Genomic DNA, 23,205 nt, shown 5'->3' on the forward strand with positions numbered 1-23,205 from the left:
CGCAGACAAGGCCCTGTCAGGCTAAGAATAATGTTACAGAGGAGCGCCACATGGTGGTGGCAGCAGCAGCAAACAGGCGACAGGACTCAGAGCGGAGACTGGAGCCAATTCCCCAGTCTTGCCTCATAGGAACCCAAGTGGCAGGGGAAAGGAGAAGGTGGAGGGCAAGATCAGGGGAGTTCTGTCACCTGTTTGCTGCTGCCGCCGCTGCCACATGGACTTCAGAGCGAAGAGGCAGGGGCCAGGGGGAGAGCAGAGCAGCGAATGTGGAGGGTGGGAATACAGGCAACTGGGAAAGGCAACAGTGTGGGGAGCAGCAGCCATGGAGTAAGCAACAAGTCCGTGGAGTAAGTGACCAGGGGGACTCAGTCAGGAGCAGCCAAGAGGGTGAGTGAGTGGCTCTTTGGGATCGCTGCACGGGGGGCTTGAAGGCTGTGTGCGCACATACAGCCACGCAGCTTAGAGGGAATGGTGCCCTGCACCCACTTAGATCCCAGCACCCCCGTTTGCCCGAACAAAAAAGCCTGTAAACCTCGTGGGGTATATGTGCAAAAATACGGTATATGGCCTTTGGAAAGTATATGTTTTTATCCTACTAGCAGGTATGCCCCTGGTTTTTCAGTGCTCAACTACCAGTTTTTATTTACTTATTTGATATATGCCTTGTGTAATAGTACAATAATAATTTAAAACACATACACAGTCTAGCAGCCCTTAGTCCCTGGCTGATAGCAGAGGACAGTGTGTGCTTCCCTTCAGGTCTGCAGTTCCTGGGCATCTGGCAGTTGGAGCACATCATTTTTGACAGATGTTTCAGGGAGTGTGGTGGATGACACCGACGGGAGGCAAGGATTAAATCAGTGGGATGCTTTTTAAACTTGAGATTCAGCTTCTGGGTGCAATACCTTGGTGGGTCCTGCTTCATAGTACCACAGCTGTGCAAGCTGTATCTGACAAACCATGAAGCACCAGCCCTGCCCCCACCTGCAGGTGATGCCTGGAGGGTCCACATTGCTGCTGTGCTCTGGTCCATGCTGAAGGACTGTGACTAGATCCACATCACTGCAGAACCAGTTGGTTAATTGAATTGGGCCTGTGGTGGCTCCCCAACTAGTACAGCCTCATGCCACAATTGGTTTGTGGGACCCCATTAGGAGGGAAGGATTTGTGACAATTACTTTTTTCCATTCTTCTTACTTAAAATCAGCAGATATTTTGTCTTCTGGAAAAAAATCAGTTTTCGTTTTATGTATTAGAACAGGGTTTCCTAACCTTGGGCCTCCAGATGATGTTGGACTACAACTCCCAGAATCCTCAGCTGCAATGGCTTTTTCTTGGGGATTCTGAGAGTTGTAGTTCTGGGGGCCCAAAGTTAAGAAACCCTGTATTAGAATATACACTTAAATAATCATTGGTTATGCTTGTCTCTCCTTCAAGTTTACAAGTCTGATGTTGTTGATAATCAGTGCTCTTTCATGGATTCTGAAAAATCGGATGACAAAGCTGTGATTATATTAATTCCTGTGAGGCTTGGTGGTGAAAGGACCAACATGGAATACCTAGAGATTGTGAAGGTATGAAATGAGTTCAGTCACTTTTCAGAAACTAATACTAGATGGTAGGCAATGACACTTAAGGATGTAATCTTCAATCTATTAAATGCATTTATGATTTCTACATTAGTAGATCATAAAGCTTGACTTCAGAAACTTGAAATTTCAGTATTCAAACATAATTGCAGGGCATCGATTTTCAATGTTAAAGTAGTTATAACTATTCCTAAGTGGCTGCCTGAGAAGTAGTAATTCAGAATAAGGATTGATTTGGTTTTACCAGTATTGGTGGTGACTTCAATGAGCATCCCCATGTGACCTTGATTTTTAAATGTTACTTAGGATCTTTATCAGTTCCCCACACTTAAGCAATTGATTAGTGACATTTACATTAACAGCTTCTAATTCTTTTCCGTTTGAGTAATACAATAATAATTTCAAGACAGTTGTCATGGATGTCCTACAGATTACTACAGACAAAAGCATTAATGCAACAATATTCTATTCCTGCATATATCAATCTGTGCTCCTTTTTTCTGTACAACATTTGGACGGTAATATGAGCAAACTGCCTTGCTAACAGAGAAAGAGGCTTTCTTCTTCTTTCTTTTGTATTGGATCTTTTAAATTGGAGAGCAATTGTTCCTTCCTATCCAGCCCCAGAACAGCATCTCTCTACTGACTGTTGCTGGTGTATACTTTGTGTTTCTTTTTAGATTGTGAGAACCTGTGGAGAAAGGCAACAGTCTTCTGTCTAAACCACTTTGACCATTTCCGTTGAAAAGCAGTATATTAATAAAAAGAAGATCTGGATTGTGATCCATTGCGCTCATAAGAGTGGGTTCTGTGCCTGTGCAGGACCATTCAGGCAGAATTGACTAGCTCCTCGAAGCGCTTAGCATGCCCCTTGCATGTGGTGCGTTTTCTCAGTTTGGGCGGGCTACTGTGTTCTCCTCAGTTCCTTGCTGACCACCATTGTGTCAGCAACTTGGACAGTGAGCTCCTTGGATGGAACAGTTTTTTGTTTTAAAAAGTACAAAATTAGTTTAGTTTTTCATGTGTTACGACTCAGACTAGACCAGACTATTCTTACTCTTAATACTTTCAACTTAGTCGAAACTGACAGATAGTTTATTCGGTTACGACCTAGGATTGGGCTTGGAACAGACTTTACTTCATTAGATATGGAATGGCAACAGGAGATTAGTAGGGCTCCAAAACAACATAAAATATGGAGATTTTCCTCTAGTGTTAAGCCAGCTGTTTACTGCCAAGCCCTAATTACTCCTGAGTACCATAGAACATTTGCTCTAGCCCGTTCTGATTTATTGCCCTCAGCAGTTTTATATGATAGATATGAAAAGGTTCCCTACCCAGAACGCTACCACCCATGTGATGTACAGGCCATAGAGGATGTGGGTCATGTTTTCTTATATTGCAATTTTTATAGGGACTAGTGTGAGTCGTTGATTTTACCACTGACATACCAGGCAGAAAAGATGAAGTATACATTTCATTCCTTTTGTCAGACCATCAAGCCAAGTTTACCTATAATGTGACTAAGTTCTGCCTAATAGCGATGAACGTATGGCAACATTTAATGATTAACGTAGTGGAATAACTTACTATGTTACTGTATACTGTATATACACTTGTAAAACTATACTGTTACTTTTTTCTTACGTTTTTGCACTGGTCATAGACCATAATAAAGTTCATGTATGTATGACTTTACCTGATGCACTTGAGTATTTTCCCCTCATTTCTTTATCTCAACATGGAAAAGAAAAAGACTGTTAAGTGCTGTGTTTGCTGTAATGCTAAACTCCCTTAGTCTCGACATCCACTCAGGTAACCTTGTTGCCACCACCGGCCCCTTCTGTGACTTCGATATCAACACAGGTTACCCATCCAATTTTAAAGGATGTCACGGTACCCAAAAGTCTTATTTTACTCTTTTGCATCTCCACTCAGACCGTGGAGGTGCCTCAACCTCAAAAGAGCCAGCCAACTTCCTCCACCACTCAGATGGTATCCAAGAAGAAGGTCCCTGTCCCTTCTGGACCATGTACCATGATACCAAAGGAGGACTATGACTCTGGTTCATCTACAACTTCTACCTCGAGTTCATCCGAACATCCTGATGAACCACCTATCAAGGTGGTACCAAATGAAGAGATTCCATCTTCAGCACCAAATCTCTGAAATGGCTTCAACACTTGGATTAGACCTGAAAAAGCAGACTCAAGATGTGGAAGATCCTGTCTGCATGTTTTTCAGTTCCATGGCTTCCACTCCCAGCCAGTACATCTTCCTATGCTTCTAGTTATATTCATGGCAGCTAAGTCTGCTTGGCAGACCCTACAAACATCTGTCTTGACCTTCAAACCCCTGAGGTATTTATACAGAATCCAAGAAGAGTTTCCTCCTGCAGCATCCCTCCCTTAATTCAGTTGTAGTGGATCATGCATCCTCCAAATCTGGGAGGCGACACACTACTCCAGGGGACAAAGGGGGCATAAATTGGATATCTTAAGATGTAAGATTTACTCCACTTAGTGCTTAGCGGTGAAGATTGCTAATTATACTGCCTGTTTTGCCAAATATACCCATTCCCTCTGGGATGATCTCTTCCAAGAGCAAGCTGGCCTCTCACTGGAAGAGTTCCTAGCTAAATTTAATTATATCCATGCCATGTTGTCAACAACAGTTATCCAATGCCAGTTATCCACTCGACAACAGTTATCCAATGCCAAACACTTGGCAGAGACCATGTTCGCAAACCAGGAAGGTGCTATCACTTTGAGGAGGCACTCTTGGCTAAGCTCCATTGTGCTATAGCCCGACTTGAGAGACAGAGTGGAAAACTTCCCCTTTGATGGGAAGGGCCTTTTCTGTGAGATGATGGACTCCACTATGGAGTCCATCAAGAAATCAAAATCCACAGCAAAAACATTTTTGGCACCTACCCAATCTTACACTTACAAGTACTGACAATATGGGCAACAACATTACTCTTATAAGCAGACAGACAAGAGAGACTTCCGCAAGCCTTACAAACATTTTGGAAGGAAGCCTTTCTACCAAAAGTCTAGAGCTTTGCAGGGCCAATGCCCCACTGATTCTAACTAACAGTATCTTTGATCACGAGGTCAATCTACCATCTTAGCTGCCTCCAATATCAAACTGGCAAGTTATGCCTTCGCGTGGAGCAACATAACATCAGACCATTGGGTCCTTCGCATAGTCCAAACAGGCTATGCCATAGAGTTCAAGACACTACCAGCATTCAATGAGATGAAGTACACACCTGCATCCCCATTACTGATGGAGGATGTTCAGACACTCTTGGACAAGGGGGCAATATTGCCTGATCAGTGGCGGGGGATTTACTCCTGCTACTTCCAGGTCCCCAAACAAGATGGGACTAACACCAGTCATGGACCTATAGTGACTAAACCGTCATGTGGACATGCGCAAGTTTCACATGGTGACATTGCAGAGCATCCTTCCTTTTCTCCACGGTGAAGAATGGTTTGCAATGTTGGATCTCTGAGACGCATAAGTCCACATCGGAATCTAACTCAACCACAGACAGTTTCTAAGGTTTACAGTGGGTAAACCGTATTTGGCAGTCCAAATGTCCTGCCATTTGGACTGGCGACAGCACCCTGTGTATTTACAAAATGCATGGCTGTCATCGTGGCTCACTTTCAGGTTCAGGGCCTAACTATTTTTCCATACCTCGACTGGCTTCTGGCAGGAAGACAAAAATACGAGTTAGCTTTGCAAGTCTCAAGAGTCCTGAGTTTACTCAAGGATCTTGGCATTCAGGTCAACTGGTCAAAGTCCAGACTAGAGCTTGTCAAGCGCATAGTCTACATAGGAGCAGTCCTCAATGCACGGATGCAGCATGCATTTCTACCCAAGGAATGTTTCATCTGCATCAAGGCACTAGTAACTTCTTTCATGATACAACCCAGACAAAAAGACCACGAAATTAAGAAACTACTCGGCCTGATGGCATCATGTAGCTCCATTGTGCACTTCGCCAAGCTACGTCTCTGGAATCTTCAACATGGGTTTCTATCTGTATTTCGACTAAATGTGAACAATGAGCAGATGCTCTCAACAGTACCACTACCAATCCTTGTGACCCTTCAGTGGTGGATAAAACCACTCAACCTTCTGTCTGGACTCCCCTTCCAATAACCTGAATCTTCTGCATGGTTGACAACGGACGCATCCTTACGGGGCTGGGGAGCCCATTGCAGGGATCTTCAAGCTCAAGGCCTGTGGTCACCAAACCAATGTCAGATACACATCAGCTCCTAGCGCTGTTTCAGGCTCTCAAATCCTTCCAGCCGTCCCTGACAGGCAAGCTTGTCCAAGTCAGCCTGGACAATACTATGGCGATTGCTTATTTAAACCATCAGGGAGAGACGGTCTCCTGCTCCCTTTGCATGCTCAGTCTGCATATTTGGAATTGGGCCATAACATGACAGATAGGCCTGGTCGCAATCCACATCAGAGGAGTGGAGAACACCTTGGCAGACCATCTCAGCAGATCCTCACTTTATCTGCAGCAACACAAATGGGAGGTCAACCTTCAGTACCTCCATCCGTTGTTGTTCCTGGCCTGGGGTACACCAGAGACTGACCTGTTTGCAATGTTCACGAACAAAAAGTGCCCCATATACTGCTTGAAGGCTGGCATCAGCTGCTTTCCAATTCAACTGGGCGTTTAAGGTTTCTATACATTTTTTCACCTTACCCTCTGTTGAACAGAGTTCTAGCAAAAATCCTTCAAGAACAGTTGGTCTTGGAACCAACCAGAGAGAAGGCAACCTTGGACTTAATCTGGAGTGGCACCTAGGACCTGGTGCAGGATGCCAGTGTCATTGACCCTTTAGGGAACAGTGACCATAGTGCGATCAAATTCAGCATACATGTGAGGAGAGAATCACCAAAGACATCTAACACAGACACTTTGAATTTCAGAAGAGGAAACTTCTACAAAATGAGGAGTATGGTGAAAAGAAAGCTGAAAGGGAAAATCAAGAGAGTCACTTCGCTCCAGAATGCATGGAGTTTATTCAAAACCACAATACTAGAAGCCCAGTTAGATTGTATACTACAAAGGAGGAAAGGTACCACTAAGTCCAGGGGGATGCCGGCATGGCTAACAGGTAAAGTTGAGGAAGCCATAAAAGGGAAGAAGACTTCCTTCCGAAATGGGAAGGCCTGTCAAAATGAGGAGAACAGAAAGGAACACAAGCAGTGGCAAAAAGAAATGCAAGGTGACAATAAGGGAGGCAAAAAGATAGTTTGAGGAACATTTAGCCAAAAGCATCAAGGGGAATAAAAAAAATTCTTTAAATACATCAGATGCAGGAAACCTGCCAGGGAGGCGGTTGGACCTCTGGATAATGAAGGAGTGAAAGGGATTATTAAGGAGGATATGGAGGCTGCCGAGAAGCTAAATGAGTTCTTTGCGTCTGTCTTCACAGCAGAGGATACTGAGCATATACATGTTCCTGAAACAGGCATTTTAGGAATGAAGGCTAAAGAACGGAGTCAGATAGCAGTGACAAGAGATGATGTTCTAAACTGTCTGGAAAAACTGAAAACTACCAAATCGCCAGGGCTGGACGGCATCCATCCTAGAGTCTTCAAAGAACTCAAATGTGAAATTGCCGGCCTCCTTGCTAAAATATATAACTTATCGGGCTTTGTACCTGAGGACTGGAAAGTAGCAAGTGTAACACCGATTTTCAAAAAGGGATCCAGGGGTGATCCAGGAAATTACAGGCCAGTTAGCTTAATGTCAGTTCCAAGCAAATTGATGGAAAGCATTCTCAAGGATAAAATTGTAAAGCACATAGAACAACAGGCCCTGCTGGGAGAGAACCAGCATGGCTTCTGCAAAGGTAAATCTTGTCTCTCAAACCTTTTGGAGTGTTTTGAGAGTGTAAACAAGTGTGTGGATCAAGGTAATCCAGTTGACATAGTATACCTGGACTTCCAAAAAGCTTTCGACAAAGTTCCTCATTAAAGACTCCTGAGGAAACATAGCAGTTATGGGATAAGGGGACAAGTACATGTGTGGATTGCTAACTGGTTGAAAGATAGGAAACAGAGGGTAGGTCTAAATGGAGAGTTTTCACAATGGAGGGAAGTAAGAAGTTGGGCCCTCCAGGGATCTGTACTAGGACTGGTGCTATTTAATTTATTCATAAATGATCTAGAAGTAGCAGCAAGGTGGCCAAATTTGCAGATGATACCAAACTCTTTCTGGTAGTGAAATCCAAAACAGATTGTGAGGAGCTCCAAAAAGATTTCTCCAAACTGGGTGAGTGGGCAACAAAGTGGCAAATGAGCTTCAATGTTGGCAAGTATAAAGCGATGTACATTGGGACGAAAACCCCCAACTTCAAGTATATGTTGATGGTATCTGACTGATCACGAGAGGGATCTTGGTGTCGTGGTGGACAGCTCATTGAAAGTGTCAACTCAAAGTTCGGCAGCTGTGAAAAAGGCCAGTTCCATGCTAGGGATCATTAAGTATGGGGATATTTAGTATAGTGGGGAAAAGTGACTGCAGGGAGACATGATAGAGGTCTATAAAATCATGCATGGAGTAGAGAAAATGAATAGAGAGAAATTCTTCTCCCTCTCACATAACACTAGAACCAGGGGTCATCCCATGAAATTGATTGCCGGGAAATTTAGGCCGAGCAAATGGAAGTATTTTTTCACACAATGCATAATCAACTTGTGGAATTCTCTGCCACAAGATGTGATGACAGCAAACAACCTGGATGTCTTTAAGAAGGGCTTGGATAACTTTATGGAGGAGAGTTCTATCAACGGCTACTAGTCGGATGGCCACCACCAGCCTCAAAGGCAGGATGCCTCTGAATACCAGTTGCAGGGGAGTAACAGCAGGAGAGAGGGCATGCCTTCAACTCCTGCTGTAGGCTTCCAGTGGCATCTGGTGGGCCACTGTGTGAAACAGGATGCTGGACTGGATGGGCCTTGGGCCCAATCCAGCAGGGCTGTTCTTATGTTGTTGTTGTTGTTGTTGTTAGTTCAATTTCTATACTGCCTTTCCAAAAATGGCTCAGGGCGGTTTACATAGAGAAATAATAAATAAATAAATGAGATGGTTCCCTGTCCCCGAAGGGCTCACAATCTAAAAAGAAACATAAGTCAGACACCAGCAACAGTCACTGGAGGTACTGTGCTGGGGATGGATAGGGCCAGTTATGTTCTTATTTGCATGTATGGATTTCTCCCATAGACAGGCATTCAAGTATTGTATACCATTAATAGTTGAATTATTCTGTTTGGAATCTGTTTTTCATGGCAGGCTATCCTTTCTCTTTTGAGCAGGTCCGTGGTTTGATTCCTCCCTTTCTCCCTTTTGGTACCATTTTTTTGTTCAGACATCGGACAAGTTATTCCTGTAGCTTTGTGCTACATGTTTGAGTAGAATTATGAAATTGAGGTGATGGTGGCATTGGTGGTGGCAGTGCAGGTGAAGAGGAAATGATGGGTCAGAAGAAAACATTCTAAATCTATATAACAGATATTCTTATATTAGGTGTCATGGTCAGAAAAGAAAATCTGGAACTGTTTTCATTTGGAGCTCTGTAACTTATTTTTCCTAATATTGAACTGCATTTACACTCATATCATGCCTGCCAGGAAAAAAAGAACAAGACAGCCAGTGGGCCAGTTCAGACATCACATGGAACCTTGGCTTATTTCATGTAAACTATGTTGCTTTTATCATCTGAACACATGCAGTGGTCCTAACAGCAATTTGTTTATGGCCATCTAACCAAGTTCTGAACCTTGTGTTTGAAGTTGGTATGTGTACCTTTGTTAAGCCTAACCTTAGTTCCATGTTATGTCTGAATGCACAACTGTAATTTGTGCCTTTGTCTGATTCCAGCAAGGACTGATGCTCACAGTGATGCTATCCCAGACCTCCCATGGAACACACCTCTGCTAGGCTACAAGCACCTGTCAATGGTGCCAGTGCAGAATTTGCCCAGTCTGTTTAGCAACTCCTTACAATACATTGATCCTTGCCTAGAAACAGACAGGACTCGCCTTTCATTTTAAAATCCAGAGCCTTTTTGCAGAAACATTTAATCATCCTTCTGTCCTCCTGCTACTCTTAATCCTTCCAGAGCTGGAATCCAGCAGCAGGAATGGACTGGACATACAGGCCATGTTAATATCCATTTCCCAACATATTTCTCTCTATTATGTTTTTAACTATAAGAGTGCAGCTGAAAAACAGTGGGTTTTTTGGCACAGTCCAGGGAGGTGCCTGGCACTTCCCTCTTACAAGAAGAAACTAATGCAATGTGTTTGTAGGAAGGAAAGAAGCAGGACTTGCCAGGAGCAGGTTTGCCAGACCAAACCAGCTCGCTCTTGCTGGATACAGGCCCTTCCTGGAAGACTAAGAGAGAAGACGAGCCCCTTACAAACCATGCTTATGAAAAACAAGCCCAAGATCGTTGATTGTCTGCAGCACCATTCTTGTCTGAACCAAGCCAGTGTTTTACCAGAGATGGATAACAGTACCAGGTATCTGCCTGGTACTGTTAAATTTTGGGGCATGTCAGCCTGTATTTCACCAAATCAACAACAACAAAAGTTCACTACATCTACTTTTAGTAGTAGTACTAGATCTTCAAGTTACCAAAGCCATTTGAGTTGATATTTGTGAAGAGGGAGCTTAGGCTAAGAGATGGAAATGGCAAAACGTAGGAAAGTTTCTATAAATAGTTGTGTTAGGATCAATAGCTGTGTCTGGTATCAGTTCTTTGGAGGGAAAACTGCAGGAGAAGAATGCTTTCATGCTCCCCCACTCCCACCTCCTGCGGTCCTGATCTACACTGCACCCTTCTGGCTGCTTTTTGTGGGAAAAGAGACAACTTCTGTTTTCAAGTTAATCTCTTAATGATGGGCTTGACATAACACATCATTTGGATTCAAATCAAGAATTGGTAGCTCTGAACAAATAAGAATGGATAAATAAATAAATAATGAAGGAAATGATAAATAAAAAAATACGTTTCTGGAATAGTGGGGACTGAAAATGAATGCTTGGCCACCATTTTCACCTGTGGCCTTCTAGCAAAATAACATAAAATGACTTGTGATTTCCCCATTCCTTTTAAAAGGTGAGTGGAAGGCTAAGGATAGCACTTGAATGTCCATTGATCTGTGAAGAGACAAACAGCCATTGTTAGTTCTCATAATGGGATGTACTTGAAAGTCTTGTTTTAAAAATACTCTAAATTCCATTCTTTGATTGAATGGAGTTTTCTGTACTACTTGCCACTTGACTATATGGCTGCGATACAGAGCTTCAGGCATTTAGAATTTACAGTTTTTTGTCCTTGAAATGTGAATGTGCAAAAGCATTTTTGCTTGCATATTGAGTGTTTCATTTTCTCTTCCTAACAGAAGCGAGTGGGAACACTGTTCTGCATGCAGGGATTCATTTGTAGACAGCTTATTGTCTACAAATGTGAGCAAAAATGTGCCGTCATAGAACTGAACTTACTGCATTGTAATTTTTCACTTTTTTCCTATTCAATTTTAAATCTGAATTATTTATTGTTGTGATGACAGGGAATTTTGAGTCTTGAATACTGCATTGGTATTATTGGTGGCAAACCTAAGCAGTCATACTACTTTGCTGGATTTCAAGGTGAGTGTTTTAATAGAATATGTCTTTTTCAGTGTTGTATGATGCCCCCTCTCCCCTCCTTCAAAAGAGCTTTGGACTTTATATAAGATCAGAGAGAAGTAGAATGATTAAAATAGCAAAATGAGTACTTCATTAATTTATCAGATCCACCAAAGTCCAGTCATTTGTCATTTGCCCCCGTATGGTAATTGGATTCTGTAAAATGTACATTTAATTTTCTTTGTTGCAAAAACAAGGCATAATTTATCTGTTTCATCAAACTCTTGAGAGGCTCTGCTGCTTACTACCTGGCAGTTCTTAGTTATATATTTACCCTTTAGTAGTTTAAGTGGTTCAAGTTGATGACCAGATGACAAGCAAATATGTTCTTCCTGTCATGATGAGGAAGTGCAATGCATTTTTCATATGCAAACTCCCAGAATATAATTGTGTGTTTGTAAAAGTAATTTTATCTCCAAAAATTAAATGACAGTCTCACCACTTTATCAAAATTCTGCTTCTACAAGCATATTTGATTATGCAAAAGTTAATCTGTCCTGCAAAGACCTACGCTTCAGTCAATGAATATCAGTCTGGCAGGCAGTTACTTGCTGGGGGTTTCTCCCCCCCCCCCACCAACTGTTCTGCATAGAAATTGGATTGTAAGCAGTGTAATAATAAGGTGTTTTTTGAATTACTTGTCTTTTGTTTTGTCCTTGTAGATGACAGTTTGATTTACATGGATCCTCATTACTGCCAATCTTTTGTAGATGTCAGCGTAAAGGATTTTCCCCTCGAGGTAGGATGGATAAAGAAGCACCGTTTGCTTCACATATGAACCAAACACTAATTACTTAGATCTCTTATTTTTTAGACTTAGAATAACACAAACGGATGAAGCCAAAAGACTCTGGTGATGATTTATATAAAGTGCCATATAAATCCACTAGAATCCTTGGTACATCAGATTTTTGCCCTGCAGCAATCAAAATGTGATTTTAAAAAACCAACCAACCAACCATGGGGCTTCCATCATTGAAACAGAATAATCCCAGCCCTTGCTTGATTAGTCCTCCTGTTCTACAGACTATGCTGCATATAGAGTATCCATCTATTCTATTCTGAGGAGGAAAGTCAATTAGTATTTCTTTGTCATGTGCACACAGTACTATCCCCAGCCTAGATACTGCAGGTGCTGAGATACTTCTTACCATGTACCCACTTCAGTCCATAGGCTTGAAGACCTGAGACCTTACATTTAAGCACTGAGGCAGTCTACAGTGCTGGGGCAGGAAGCTGGAAACAGATTTGATAGCATTAATTATCTCATTTGACTAAAGTTGAAGCATTGTACAATCCTCTAGTTCTTCAGTGTACAGTTCTTCAGTGTACAGTTAACTACTTGCAGCAGTTAAGTTGTGTATGTATGGCTGCTGCTAGGGCATATCTGCTCATCTGCAAGAGATTTACCATTCCCACTTACCTAGGCATGGACCCTTACTGGGTGGGAAATGGGGGGAAATAAGGCTTTAAAGCAAAACCTACTTTTATTATCCATTGTATTGGCCCAGTTCAGATGTAACAATGAAACCAGGTTTGAAACTTGGCTTTGTGTGATGTCCCCTAGCCTGGGCACACACACTGCCCTTCCCTTTCGCATGTGAGGGGAGGAAGGATGAGCCAGTGTGTGGTAGATGTGATAAAGGTAAATTCTGTAAGGAATTTCCTACTTTTTTCTATATGTAGGAAAGCCATAAAAAAATAAAAGGCTAGCATTTTAATGCCCTTATTCAAATCTGTGGTAAGGTCAGATTTGGAATACATGTGTAGTTCTCTTTGCCACATGTCAAAAAAGTTACAGTACAGTTGAAAAAGATGTAGAACAGGGGAAACAAATTGATCAGCTGGCTGGAGTACCTTTAAAAAAAAAACAACCAAGGAAAGGCTGCAATATTTGAGCTATGTTAGTTTAGAAAAAATGTGAAGGGAACATAGTTCATAAGAATTTCAGAATTACTTTCTGTAAACACAATTAATGTAATGCTCTAGCTGCTAGAATGCTGGTGAGGAGTGAATCTACCTCTTGTGGAACATGACAATAATATGTAGATGGGTGGTATCGCATTGCAAAAAGCATTTCTATACAACTGGATTGTGGACCAGCCCTTAATGCTGAGTGCCTGTAATAATAATGTGACCTTGTCTAGAAGTTTCACAAACAAAATTGCTTTCTTATTGGAGCTTTGTTAAATTGTTTGTTGTATAAGTTTTCAAAATTGATAAAATTATCCGAGCTAAGCTGAAAATCAATTCAGTCTGCAGTCATCTTCTAGAATCTGCAAGCATATTTATGTTCTGTACAGGTAGAGTCTTTTCTAAGTACTAGGAAAATGCTCTGTGAGTGTGCTGTGCTTGGAATGCTGCTGTGTCATTCTTCTACGTGTCTGTTGAAAACTGCTGATTAATATATTATATCTCTGTTTTGTGCAAAAATTGTAATTGGATATCATTCCAAGGTGGCTAATTTGGGGGGGGGGCTTGGTTACTTTTCTCTTTTTAGAAGAAATGATAGATACTGTATATCTTTTATTGGTTCAGTTTCTCTTAGTAAACTTCTTCCTATTTACAAAGCAATGAACTGTATCCCCAGGGACCCAAGACCCCAAAAGCCACACCTGAGGGACCCTTTGAATTGTGCAAGATGAAGTGTGGATATTTGCAGGCAGTGTTCCCTCTAACAGGGATTCCCAGATCTTGTTGACTACAATTCCCATAATCCCCAGCCACTGAAGGCAACTTATGCTGGGAGTTGTAGTCATCAATATCTGGGAACCCCTGTTAGAGGGAACAGTGGTTGCTGGGCTATATTCCCAGAACTTGTGCAGAGGAACCTTCCTATCGCATGTGGTCCTTTCCCAGGCTTCCCGGAATTCCTTCCCCTGCAGCTAACCATGTCTCCTCTGATGCCATTGTTGAGAGTCCTTTGGCCATTGGGAGTAGCTTTTGGGGGGGCTCGGGGATACAAAGAGAAATGGGTCAAATGATACTTGGTAAATGTTCACAACTTCCTTGTAGCCCTGTTGTTATGGATTTTGCTCATTTCCCTGCTCTCATTTTTTTTTTTTTGCCTTTCTATTAGTATTAAAAAGGCCAATGCAAAGAAAACATGTAAAACTACTGTAATGAAACATGTCTATCTACCTATCTATCTATCGTATTTTTATACTGCCTGATATGTATATCTCTAGGCGGTGAGCATTATCTTGTGCAGTTCTTCAAAGCTTTTGTAAATGGTTGCAAAAACAAAGAGCTTCTCAGGGAATTTTTGGTGCTGACTGTCAGTGTGCTGTATCTTTAAATTGTCAGCTGCCCTTTTTATGAAGGAAAAACATCGCTTGAAACATCGCTTCATATATATCATAGTTTGGTTCAAAGTAGCATGCATTTTGTGGATTCAGATATAGAAAGACCAACTTGTTAAAAAATGATCATACCTGTCTTAAAAATTCCTCCAACATACCTATGATATGCCACATTGTGCATAGCTGGAATGCCACCATAAGCATTTCCTTGGGACTGGCCCAAATTGTGGATTGCCACAGAATCTTTATACTAGAGTAATTATTTTGCTTCCAAGATTAAGCAAGATTAACTGTGTTTCAGCTTGTTAGTTGACTTTAGAAGCAAGCATTTGTGCCATCTAAAGGAGATTTTTTGAACTTAGTTTCCTAAACTTCATATTAAAGGTTTGCATGGATGTTCTTTTAATTAACAATACAGACAAGTGTATCATCTTTTGCTTTCCCTTGTGCTGTTAAACAATTTAAAATGGGTTTTTCTTACCAATTGTAGTCATTCCACTGCCCTTCTCCAAAAAAGATGTCTTTTAAAAAAATGGATCCTAGCTGTACAATAGGGTTATATTGTCGAAATGTGCAAGACTTTGAAAGAGTTTCCGAAGAAATAACTAAGGTAAGTTTCCATCTGGTCATTCTTTGCATTGATAGTACTTTCAATATAGCATTTATACCTGATATATTGTCAGGGCTGAACCAACTGATTGATTGGGAAGAAATAAATATCTGAACTGATCTGCATTTTTCTGTGATTCCATAACAGCACTGCATTTGAATGATGAAATGTAGAAAAGAAGAAATAAGTGGATGATTCAGTAACCACTTATATAAGGGTATCTTTAATAGATATGCATATTATCATAGAAAACTACCTCTCTTGAAACCAAATTACATTTTAAGGACTACTTAAGGGATAAAGTAACTGACCAGTTGGATTACACTAGTGTAAATGATCATGACTACATTTAGATGAGTGTATTCTAAGAAATTCAGTCCTGTGTCTGTCTCTATCTTCTTCTGCCCTCCCCCGCCCCCATATATTGGCTATATAGAGACCAATTACACGGTGATCCCACTAGGTGGCAGCATTAAAACAAAAATATTTCTGCAAATCCCCTTTTCCAGTCACTGAATTATCTTTTTCCTGAAGGAGAATGTTTAAAAGGCAATCAATTCCTTGGGGATGATTTTAAATGGAAATATTAAATCAAACTAAATTGTGCATTATTGCTTGTTAGTATAAGTGTGTGTTTGTTAAATTTACAGATAAAATATTATTACTATGTCTTATAACCATTTTAAATTCACCATGAAATTAAGTACAATCTATATATAGGTAAACATAGGTTTGTTTGTTGCTTTTGGTAAAGGAAAGGAACACAGATAGTTTCACTTAACACAGAAAGGAAGCAGCCACTCTGCTCCGCCTATAAAACACTTTGTTTTATCTTCATTGTTCCTTCTCTCTCCACTACTATTTTCATCAGTTAATGATAAGATCAAAAGCACAATAGACTTCCAAATATCATTAAACTTGGTTTTTTTTTAAATGAACATTTGTCTGGGAAGGCACATTTCTGGTGGCCTAAGAGAGAGCACCACTCAAAACAACACTTGCAGCTGCCAGATACCGAGAAAAAGAACTGTGGAGGTCAAAGTAATAGTAAAGATCTAGGAAGAATTAGTGTGGTAATAACTCATTCTAGCTTAACTCATTTTTGTTTCTTTATACCTTTTGGTAATTGAAATTTGCCTCTTAAACATTTCAAGAAATTTGGGGACTTTGATACCCATGTCCTCCATTGGAAGAGTGAGGTTTCTTCTACAGATTTAATACCAACATAGCATTTAAAGGATGCTTTTGTGATTGGGTAGGCTGAGGAGCCCAAGAAAGCAGCTTGCCTAAGACCAGATAATTAATGGCAAAGGTGAGATTTGAAACTGGATTTTTCTGTTCCTTAGCTCACACACTCTTAATTTTCTATGCCAGCTAACTAAACCACCAGTTCTTGGAGATAGAAAGGAGAACATTATCTCTGGAGAAGACTGCAGCAGTCAGAATTGGTATTTCTTTGATGGGGCAAGGGGAGCCTCAAAACATGCTGCTTCTGGTGTCGTATTTGTCATGTGTACTTTTCCACAAGAGTCATTGCCAAATAATCCTTGTGGAAGCACACACTGTATTGGGAGTCAGCCCTATTTGGTATGTTTGACTAACTAGGTAGAAAACTGTACTAGCAGTGGCACAGCTAGGTAAAAGAACTGCCTTGAAATGCCCAAGACAGTGTATGTTTAACATTTCACTTTTGTTGTATGAAAATCTGGTATTCTGCATGAAATGTGATACAAGAGTCTTAGTTTTATTCTTATAAAAGTGGGTTTCTAGTTTTCATGTTTAGGAGGAAAAATGTGGACATATATGGTCAGTCTAAAGGGGAAAAAGCAGGCCAAGGTTAAGCAGGGTTTCCACATAACATTTGTATTCAGTAGTTCTTGAGTGTCTTGCATTCTAGGAAGAATGAAAGTTAAGGTGATCAGTTCCACACAGAACTGTTCTATTCAGACTTATGCCCTTCTAAGCTGTCGTTCAAGTCCCTCAACTTGTGACTAAGGCTCAATTGTTATATCTGTATATGATACATCATACATTCACTGTATTCAAGTAAAGTTATTCACGCATTATCTTTGCATGCATGGTAGCATGCTTAACTATAACCAGCATTTGACAGAGCCTACTCAGCTTCACCTTTTAAAATAAACACACATATATTCATTCACGCACAAAAATGTATATGTATACAGAAACCAGTACACACAAAGAACATAATGCCTGGATAGGGCTTTTATATTTAGTAGTTATAGGAAAATTGTCCACTATTCAAATACAGCACTGCAATTTGCATTGGCTCTGCAAAGTCACATGTGCATGTATTTATCTGTCACTGGAAGGAACTCATCAAGCACTGAGGAGTCTGTGACAACCTGTTTGTAACTAGTGGCGGTGTTGGTGGCTGTCATGTTTCAAGACACCTGTCAATTAGGCGTAGGAGTAGGCTTGCCAGCTAATTTCACAGGCTACCAAACAGCCATCAGAATGCCATGAACTTCTGTTGAGGATGAGGGCTGAATTGATCCAATAGCCAAGTAATAAAAGACTATATCCAATTACTCTGTCCCGTGAGGTCTGTTGATCTGTATCACCTTCCTAAAATTTTCCCTTCCCAAGTGACCCCCTTCTTACCTTTTCTGTCACTGCTCAGCTTACCACCCATCATGCAGCAGTTTGCCTTGCCCTTCTCTTTCATAGTACTTCTAGAAGGATGTGATTAAAATAGGCTAGAATAAAGTGTAAAACTTCAGAGCACAGTAAAAATGATGAAATCTGATTTTTTAAAACTGCAAACATTATTTTCTTGAACTAGATTGTATGTTGCAGGGGCAGGGATCATCCTGACTGAATAGCTATTTAGATGTGTTAATGTTTCCAATTTATTTTTTCCTTTAAAAATATTTTTGAGTTGATTATGTGACCAGTCCTCCATGCATCTTACTTGTAGTCTATATATAGCTTACAACAGGGACCCCCAACCTTGGGTTCCCAGATGTTGTTGGACCACAGTTCCCTATGTGTATTAATCACCTTTGTTTAATCATCTCTTTCTACCAGAAAGAAAGAAAGAAAGAAAGAAAAGGTGAACCAAGACAAGAGTCAGTGGTAATAAAAGCAGTGACAGAAAAGGGAATAGGAGGCTCACTTGTGAAGGGGATTTCCCCCCCAGTCACAATGGCCACAATATGTTGCCCAGAGAGAGTGGCCAAAGGAGATGATTGGAGTTGGAGAACAACATCTGGGGACCCAAATTTGGGAAGCCCGGTTTTATCATATGGTACTGTAATTATATATGTAATTTTTCTGATTATAATTTGAACAATTCATATAGCTGGTGTGGGGTAGTGACTACGTGAGCTTTGAGCCAGGAATTTATTGATTCAAACCTTACCTTGATTTGAATGAACTTGGCATGAACTTGCTAGAATTGAATAGCTGAGATAATGCATGATGATGCAAAAGAGAATGCACGAGTGGCTTGAAATTTTTGTTGGGTTTCTTGTGTAATATCTGAAATGGCAAGTTGTGCATTTACTGTGCAAAGATGTTGGCATTCCAGCTAAAGATTGAATGTATATGTATTTCTTCTGGGTGGAATGTATTAGTTTTATCACTGAGAGGTGTTCTGGAAGGATGAAAATAGGGTGGTTTCAGGTGATCACACATCCTATTGACAAATGTTAAAATGAAAGCTCAGTTAACACACAAGCATGTCGTGAAATGGGAGTGGTGTTGTTCTGGTCTTCTAATTAACATGTGATATACTATTTTTCATTGTAGATTCTGACGTCATCTAAAGAGAAATATCCTTTGTTTACCTTTGTAAATGGACATTCTAGAGACTATGACTTCATGATGAGTCCAGTCCGAGAAGAGAGAACTCTTTTCTCTGAGGATGAAAACAAAAAATTGAAATGTTTTAGTACTGAAGACTTTGTCTTGCTTTGAGGACATTTTGTTTGTTCATTTAAAATATTTATGCCCCGTCTTTCCAGGATCTACAGGAAGACTAACAACAATGTAAAAACAACATATAAAATATAATTAAGCTTTGCTGAAGCAAACCTCAATCCACAGCTAAGGCAGCAATAAAGCAACAGAACTATCATCATTTAATAATTATCAGTTATCCCATATGTGTGTTAGCTTGTTGCTTGAACCCCAGCAATGAGAGGGGGCACAAATAGCTGCCCCCCTTGGGAGAGAATTTCACAGTCTAATCTACTCTGCATAGCCACCCATTGGATTTCAACTGACGGGACATCGAGCCGAGCTTCTTATGATGATCCAAGGCAGCCTTCCACCATGCTGACAACCACCACCATACCTCCCAGCAGTGAATTCTAGTTTTTGGGGATTCATTGCAGGCCAACATGAACCTTGTGGTTTACCAGTCTGGATTGGCCATGTGGAGAGGTGGAAGGGAGGAACAGGAGGGTCGAGGAGGTTCCTCCAAGCCCACTCCAGCTTATTTCTCAGGCAGTAGCACATGCATCCTCATGAAGGTTCACTTTAATTCTTTTTAAACATTTTTCAAATGTTTAAATTATTTGGATTTGTGTGTTACACACAAATCCAGGGATTCCCAGATCAGCTCACAATGGCAATGAAAAACAATTAAGTCGACAACAAGGATTTTAACACAGCCAACAGTATAACTGGTAAAAGCTGAGTTCAAATCAATAGATCTGGAAATGCCTGAGATAAAAAAGATGATATATTTTGTGCCAGGCAAACCATTCTAGGAAAGGAGTTCTAAAGCTGGGGTGATAGCAGTTGAGGAATGTGTGGAAAATTTTGAAGACGGGTCAGTATGACAAGATAAAGATGCTCTTGTAGGTCTGTGCAGACTTCCTGGTGATGGGGTCAGTTGCCCATGGTGATCACTTTCAGCTACACGCTGTTTCAAGAGGCACTCCCATGGGAAGGCTCCTAAAACTAGATAAGCCTTACCTAAATGTCAGATCATTACCTTTATCCAAATCTGTCTTGTAACAGAGAGGGACATGTGCCAGTGTTGAGGTTCTGCTCCATACAGCAAAGGATATGCAAAATTGCTCTTATCATTTGCTTGGCACCAGAAACTCAGGAAGGTATGCTGGTGTCCAAGACCCATCCAGTACCAGGTGAGCTGAATAGCTGTAGGCAACAGCTATTACAAAATCCTTAAGGATTTTGTAGCCCAGCTTAGGATATTCCTTCCCATCATAGTGCACCCACAACCCTGTTTATCCCAGAAGTACATCTGGGAGTTTTTAAACAGGCCACTGTTAGTTTTGACAGGATTTCTTAAAGCGGTGTGCTTCAGATCACATGAAGCCATGGGCCACCACCTCATTCTCATGGACTAGGCCAGGCTTAATGGCTTACCCTCATCTTCCAGCAACTTGAATGTGTCTGCCAAGCCAGCCACCATTAAGTAAACCACCAGCTGCAATGCCCACAGCTCCATCGCCATGGCAAGTCCAAATATTGGCAGCTTTCCAGGAGAAAGCTTGCTCTTTGACAAATTGAACACAATATGTGTTGATTTGCTACATGTTTTTTATTTGGGTTTGGTCTTAAAGCACCCTTTGAAACATGTAGAACTAATTATTTTCTTTGATAGTAGATGAATGTAATGAACGTTGTGCTGTTAAAGTGGAGATATTATTTGTTCTGATCCAGACATAGTAGAATGATGATGGTGTGCTAGACTTCTATTTTTAGATGCTTTGGAGCCTCTACCATTCCAGATGCCATAGTTTCTTGGCAATGGTCTGATTCTTCCAGTCCTTTGTTAACATTTTATTTAGGTTTATCTCTCTCTTTCCTTCTGTTTTGGTGATTCTGGGGTACCTTTGGTAAAGAGGTTTTCTGAGCAATATAGTGATGCCTAATTTCACAGGCCATCACTCAGCTCACTTGAAGGTAACCATATACTTGAGGGTCGTATGAAATGGCTCAGTGATAATCTGTATGGCAGGTTTGCAATATAGAGCCAAATATGTTAAGAACAAGTAATTAGAATGTCGTCTTGTCTGTATCCTAAGTTTGAATCTAGAACTAGTGAATAAAAATATTAAGTGTTGCTATGCCTGAGCCCCAACCTAATGTAATCATAAAAGACCATCCTCACAGTGTATCTTACTCAGAGATGTGTGTATATATTTGTAATAGTAATACCGATACAATTATGTAAGCTGAGGAGTGAGCTACAGTACTGCTTGCAATATGATCTTATGACTACTCATTAAGCTTATAGTTGAATCTTAATAGAAGGAAGTAATACAGTATTGGCTTTCCCCCATAATATCAAAGGGCCTGTTACTAATATTCAGCTACAACCAGTCTTAGTAGTCAAAACCAGTTATTAGATGGGAGCTGTCTGTGTTTGTGTTCTGTCGCCAAATATAATTTGGATGCTTTTATTCTTAAGAGTGCCATTTCTATATCAAAGCATATCACTGCACGGTGAGGAGATAACAGCAAATAGAAAGGGAGGTGATGTTTTGGTCAATGATATTTCTAGCTACTGCACATTTGTACATACCAGGTTTAATTTCAATACAGCAGTTTTTAAATCTCAGTGCACATAAATTGTGTTTGTGAGGTTTGGGGGTGGAAAACTTGCATTATTAAATGTGAAAATACTAAATGCACATACCTTCATTTTAAAGATGTATTTTTTAATTGCTGGGATGACTTCATTCCATTGTCTAAAGCAGGGATTCTCAAACTTGGGTCCTCAGGTGTTATTGGACTTCAACTCCCATAATCCCCAACCAAAGGCCACTGCGCCTGGGGATTATGGGAGTTGAAGTCCAATAACACCTGAGGACCCAAGTTTGAGAATCCCTGGTCTAAAGAAACAAGCTATAATGCTTTGGTTATTCCATTGGTTGTGAATCATTATTAACATTCTGCTATATTAATATATACCTACTTCTTATTAGGCTGGCAAAAGGACAGTTTATAGAGACTGCACAAAAATTTACCAAGAATAAGCTGTGATGAACTAAATTGAAGGTTTACAAATATGATAGATTTATGTAACACTAAATTGAGTGAATTGCTTTTAAAAATGAATGTGGCCAAAACACTCCTATCTCTTTTTAAACCAATTTATAATTTACTCCAAAAGTATGGCTGTCTCCTTTTTTTAAACTGAGAAACAGGATTCATACTGTGCCCAAAGTGTGTGAAGATGCAAATGTGAAGTTCCAACTTGTCTCTAAACTCACGGAAACACAGGATTCTGTGTAGTTAACCATAAGTAGTACATATCATATGTGTATAGATCTGAATCTCTGCAACATACTTTACTATTCATGGGCAAAGGCTAGTGCACATGTTATAAACACATCAAATGCATAAAGGTTGAATCAACCATATGTGACTCTAATTTTGATGTGTCAGACATGGGCTTGAATTCAAAGAACAGAGAAGGAGCAAATGACTTCATGCTGTTCTGTGAACTTTTGTGCAAGTAGTTGCAGGAAAATTCTTGCAATTCAGAACCACAATATAGCAGAGGTCTTACACTGTAGCATGGCAAACAGTGAATAAGTAGTATAGACTATAACATACTGTATGAACTCTAGTGGATCATAACAAAGTTTTGAAAATATGTGCAAAGTCTGTGTGTACAACAGTTTATGTAAAGAGAAACTCTTCTGGGTTTCAGGTCATTTTTCTTAAGTAACATTCTTCTAAGTAAAACAATTCTTTCTGGAACAGTAGACACTTTCTGTTAGTGAAACAACACCTTTGGATCCAAGCTGTAGATTTTTCACTATGGTACAAAACAGCACTTGTTCTCTTTCCTCCCACTACTTGCATTAGCAAACACGTAAAGTAACTCTGAACATTATTCTGTAAATAGGCAATTGCGCCTTTCTATGCTACTCCTTTCAAATAAGAACAGTAAATAATGTTTATCTTGCAAGTTGGCTAGTTGAAAAAGGAAAAGAATTTGCCACCTTGCAATGG

The 23,205-nt window shown here is 40.4% G+C and overlaps 1 protein-coding gene across 4 annotated transcripts in view; it reads left to right on the forward strand.

Moving 5' to 3' along the window:
* The window catches only part of ATG4C (autophagy related 4C cysteine peptidase), a 51,609-nt gene extending 28,659 nt beyond the window's left edge, over window positions 1–22,950 (forward strand). For all 4 annotated transcript variants that reach the window (XM_053248319.1, XM_053248318.1, XM_053248316.1 and 1 more), the window contains exons 7-11: window positions 1,438–1,574; window positions 11,211–11,289; window positions 11,991–12,067; window positions 15,121–15,240; window positions 19,015–22,950. In XM_053248319.1, the coding sequence (XP_053104294.1) occupies window positions 1,438–1,574; window positions 11,211–11,289; window positions 11,991–12,067; window positions 15,121–15,240; window positions 19,015–19,182 (581 nt within the window). In that variant the 3' untranslated portion in view covers window positions 19,183–22,950. The remainder of the gene's footprint in view (window positions 1–1,437; window positions 1,575–11,210; window positions 11,290–11,990; window positions 12,068–15,120; window positions 15,241–19,014) is intronic.
* Window positions 22,951–23,205: the final 255 nt, after the last annotated feature.

This window comes from Hemicordylus capensis, chromosome 4 (assembly GCF_027244095.1).
Source record: "Hemicordylus capensis ecotype Gifberg chromosome 4, rHemCap1.1.pri, whole genome shotgun sequence".
NCBI classification, from domain to species: Eukaryota; Metazoa; Chordata; class Lepidosauria; order Squamata; family Cordylidae; genus Hemicordylus; species Hemicordylus capensis.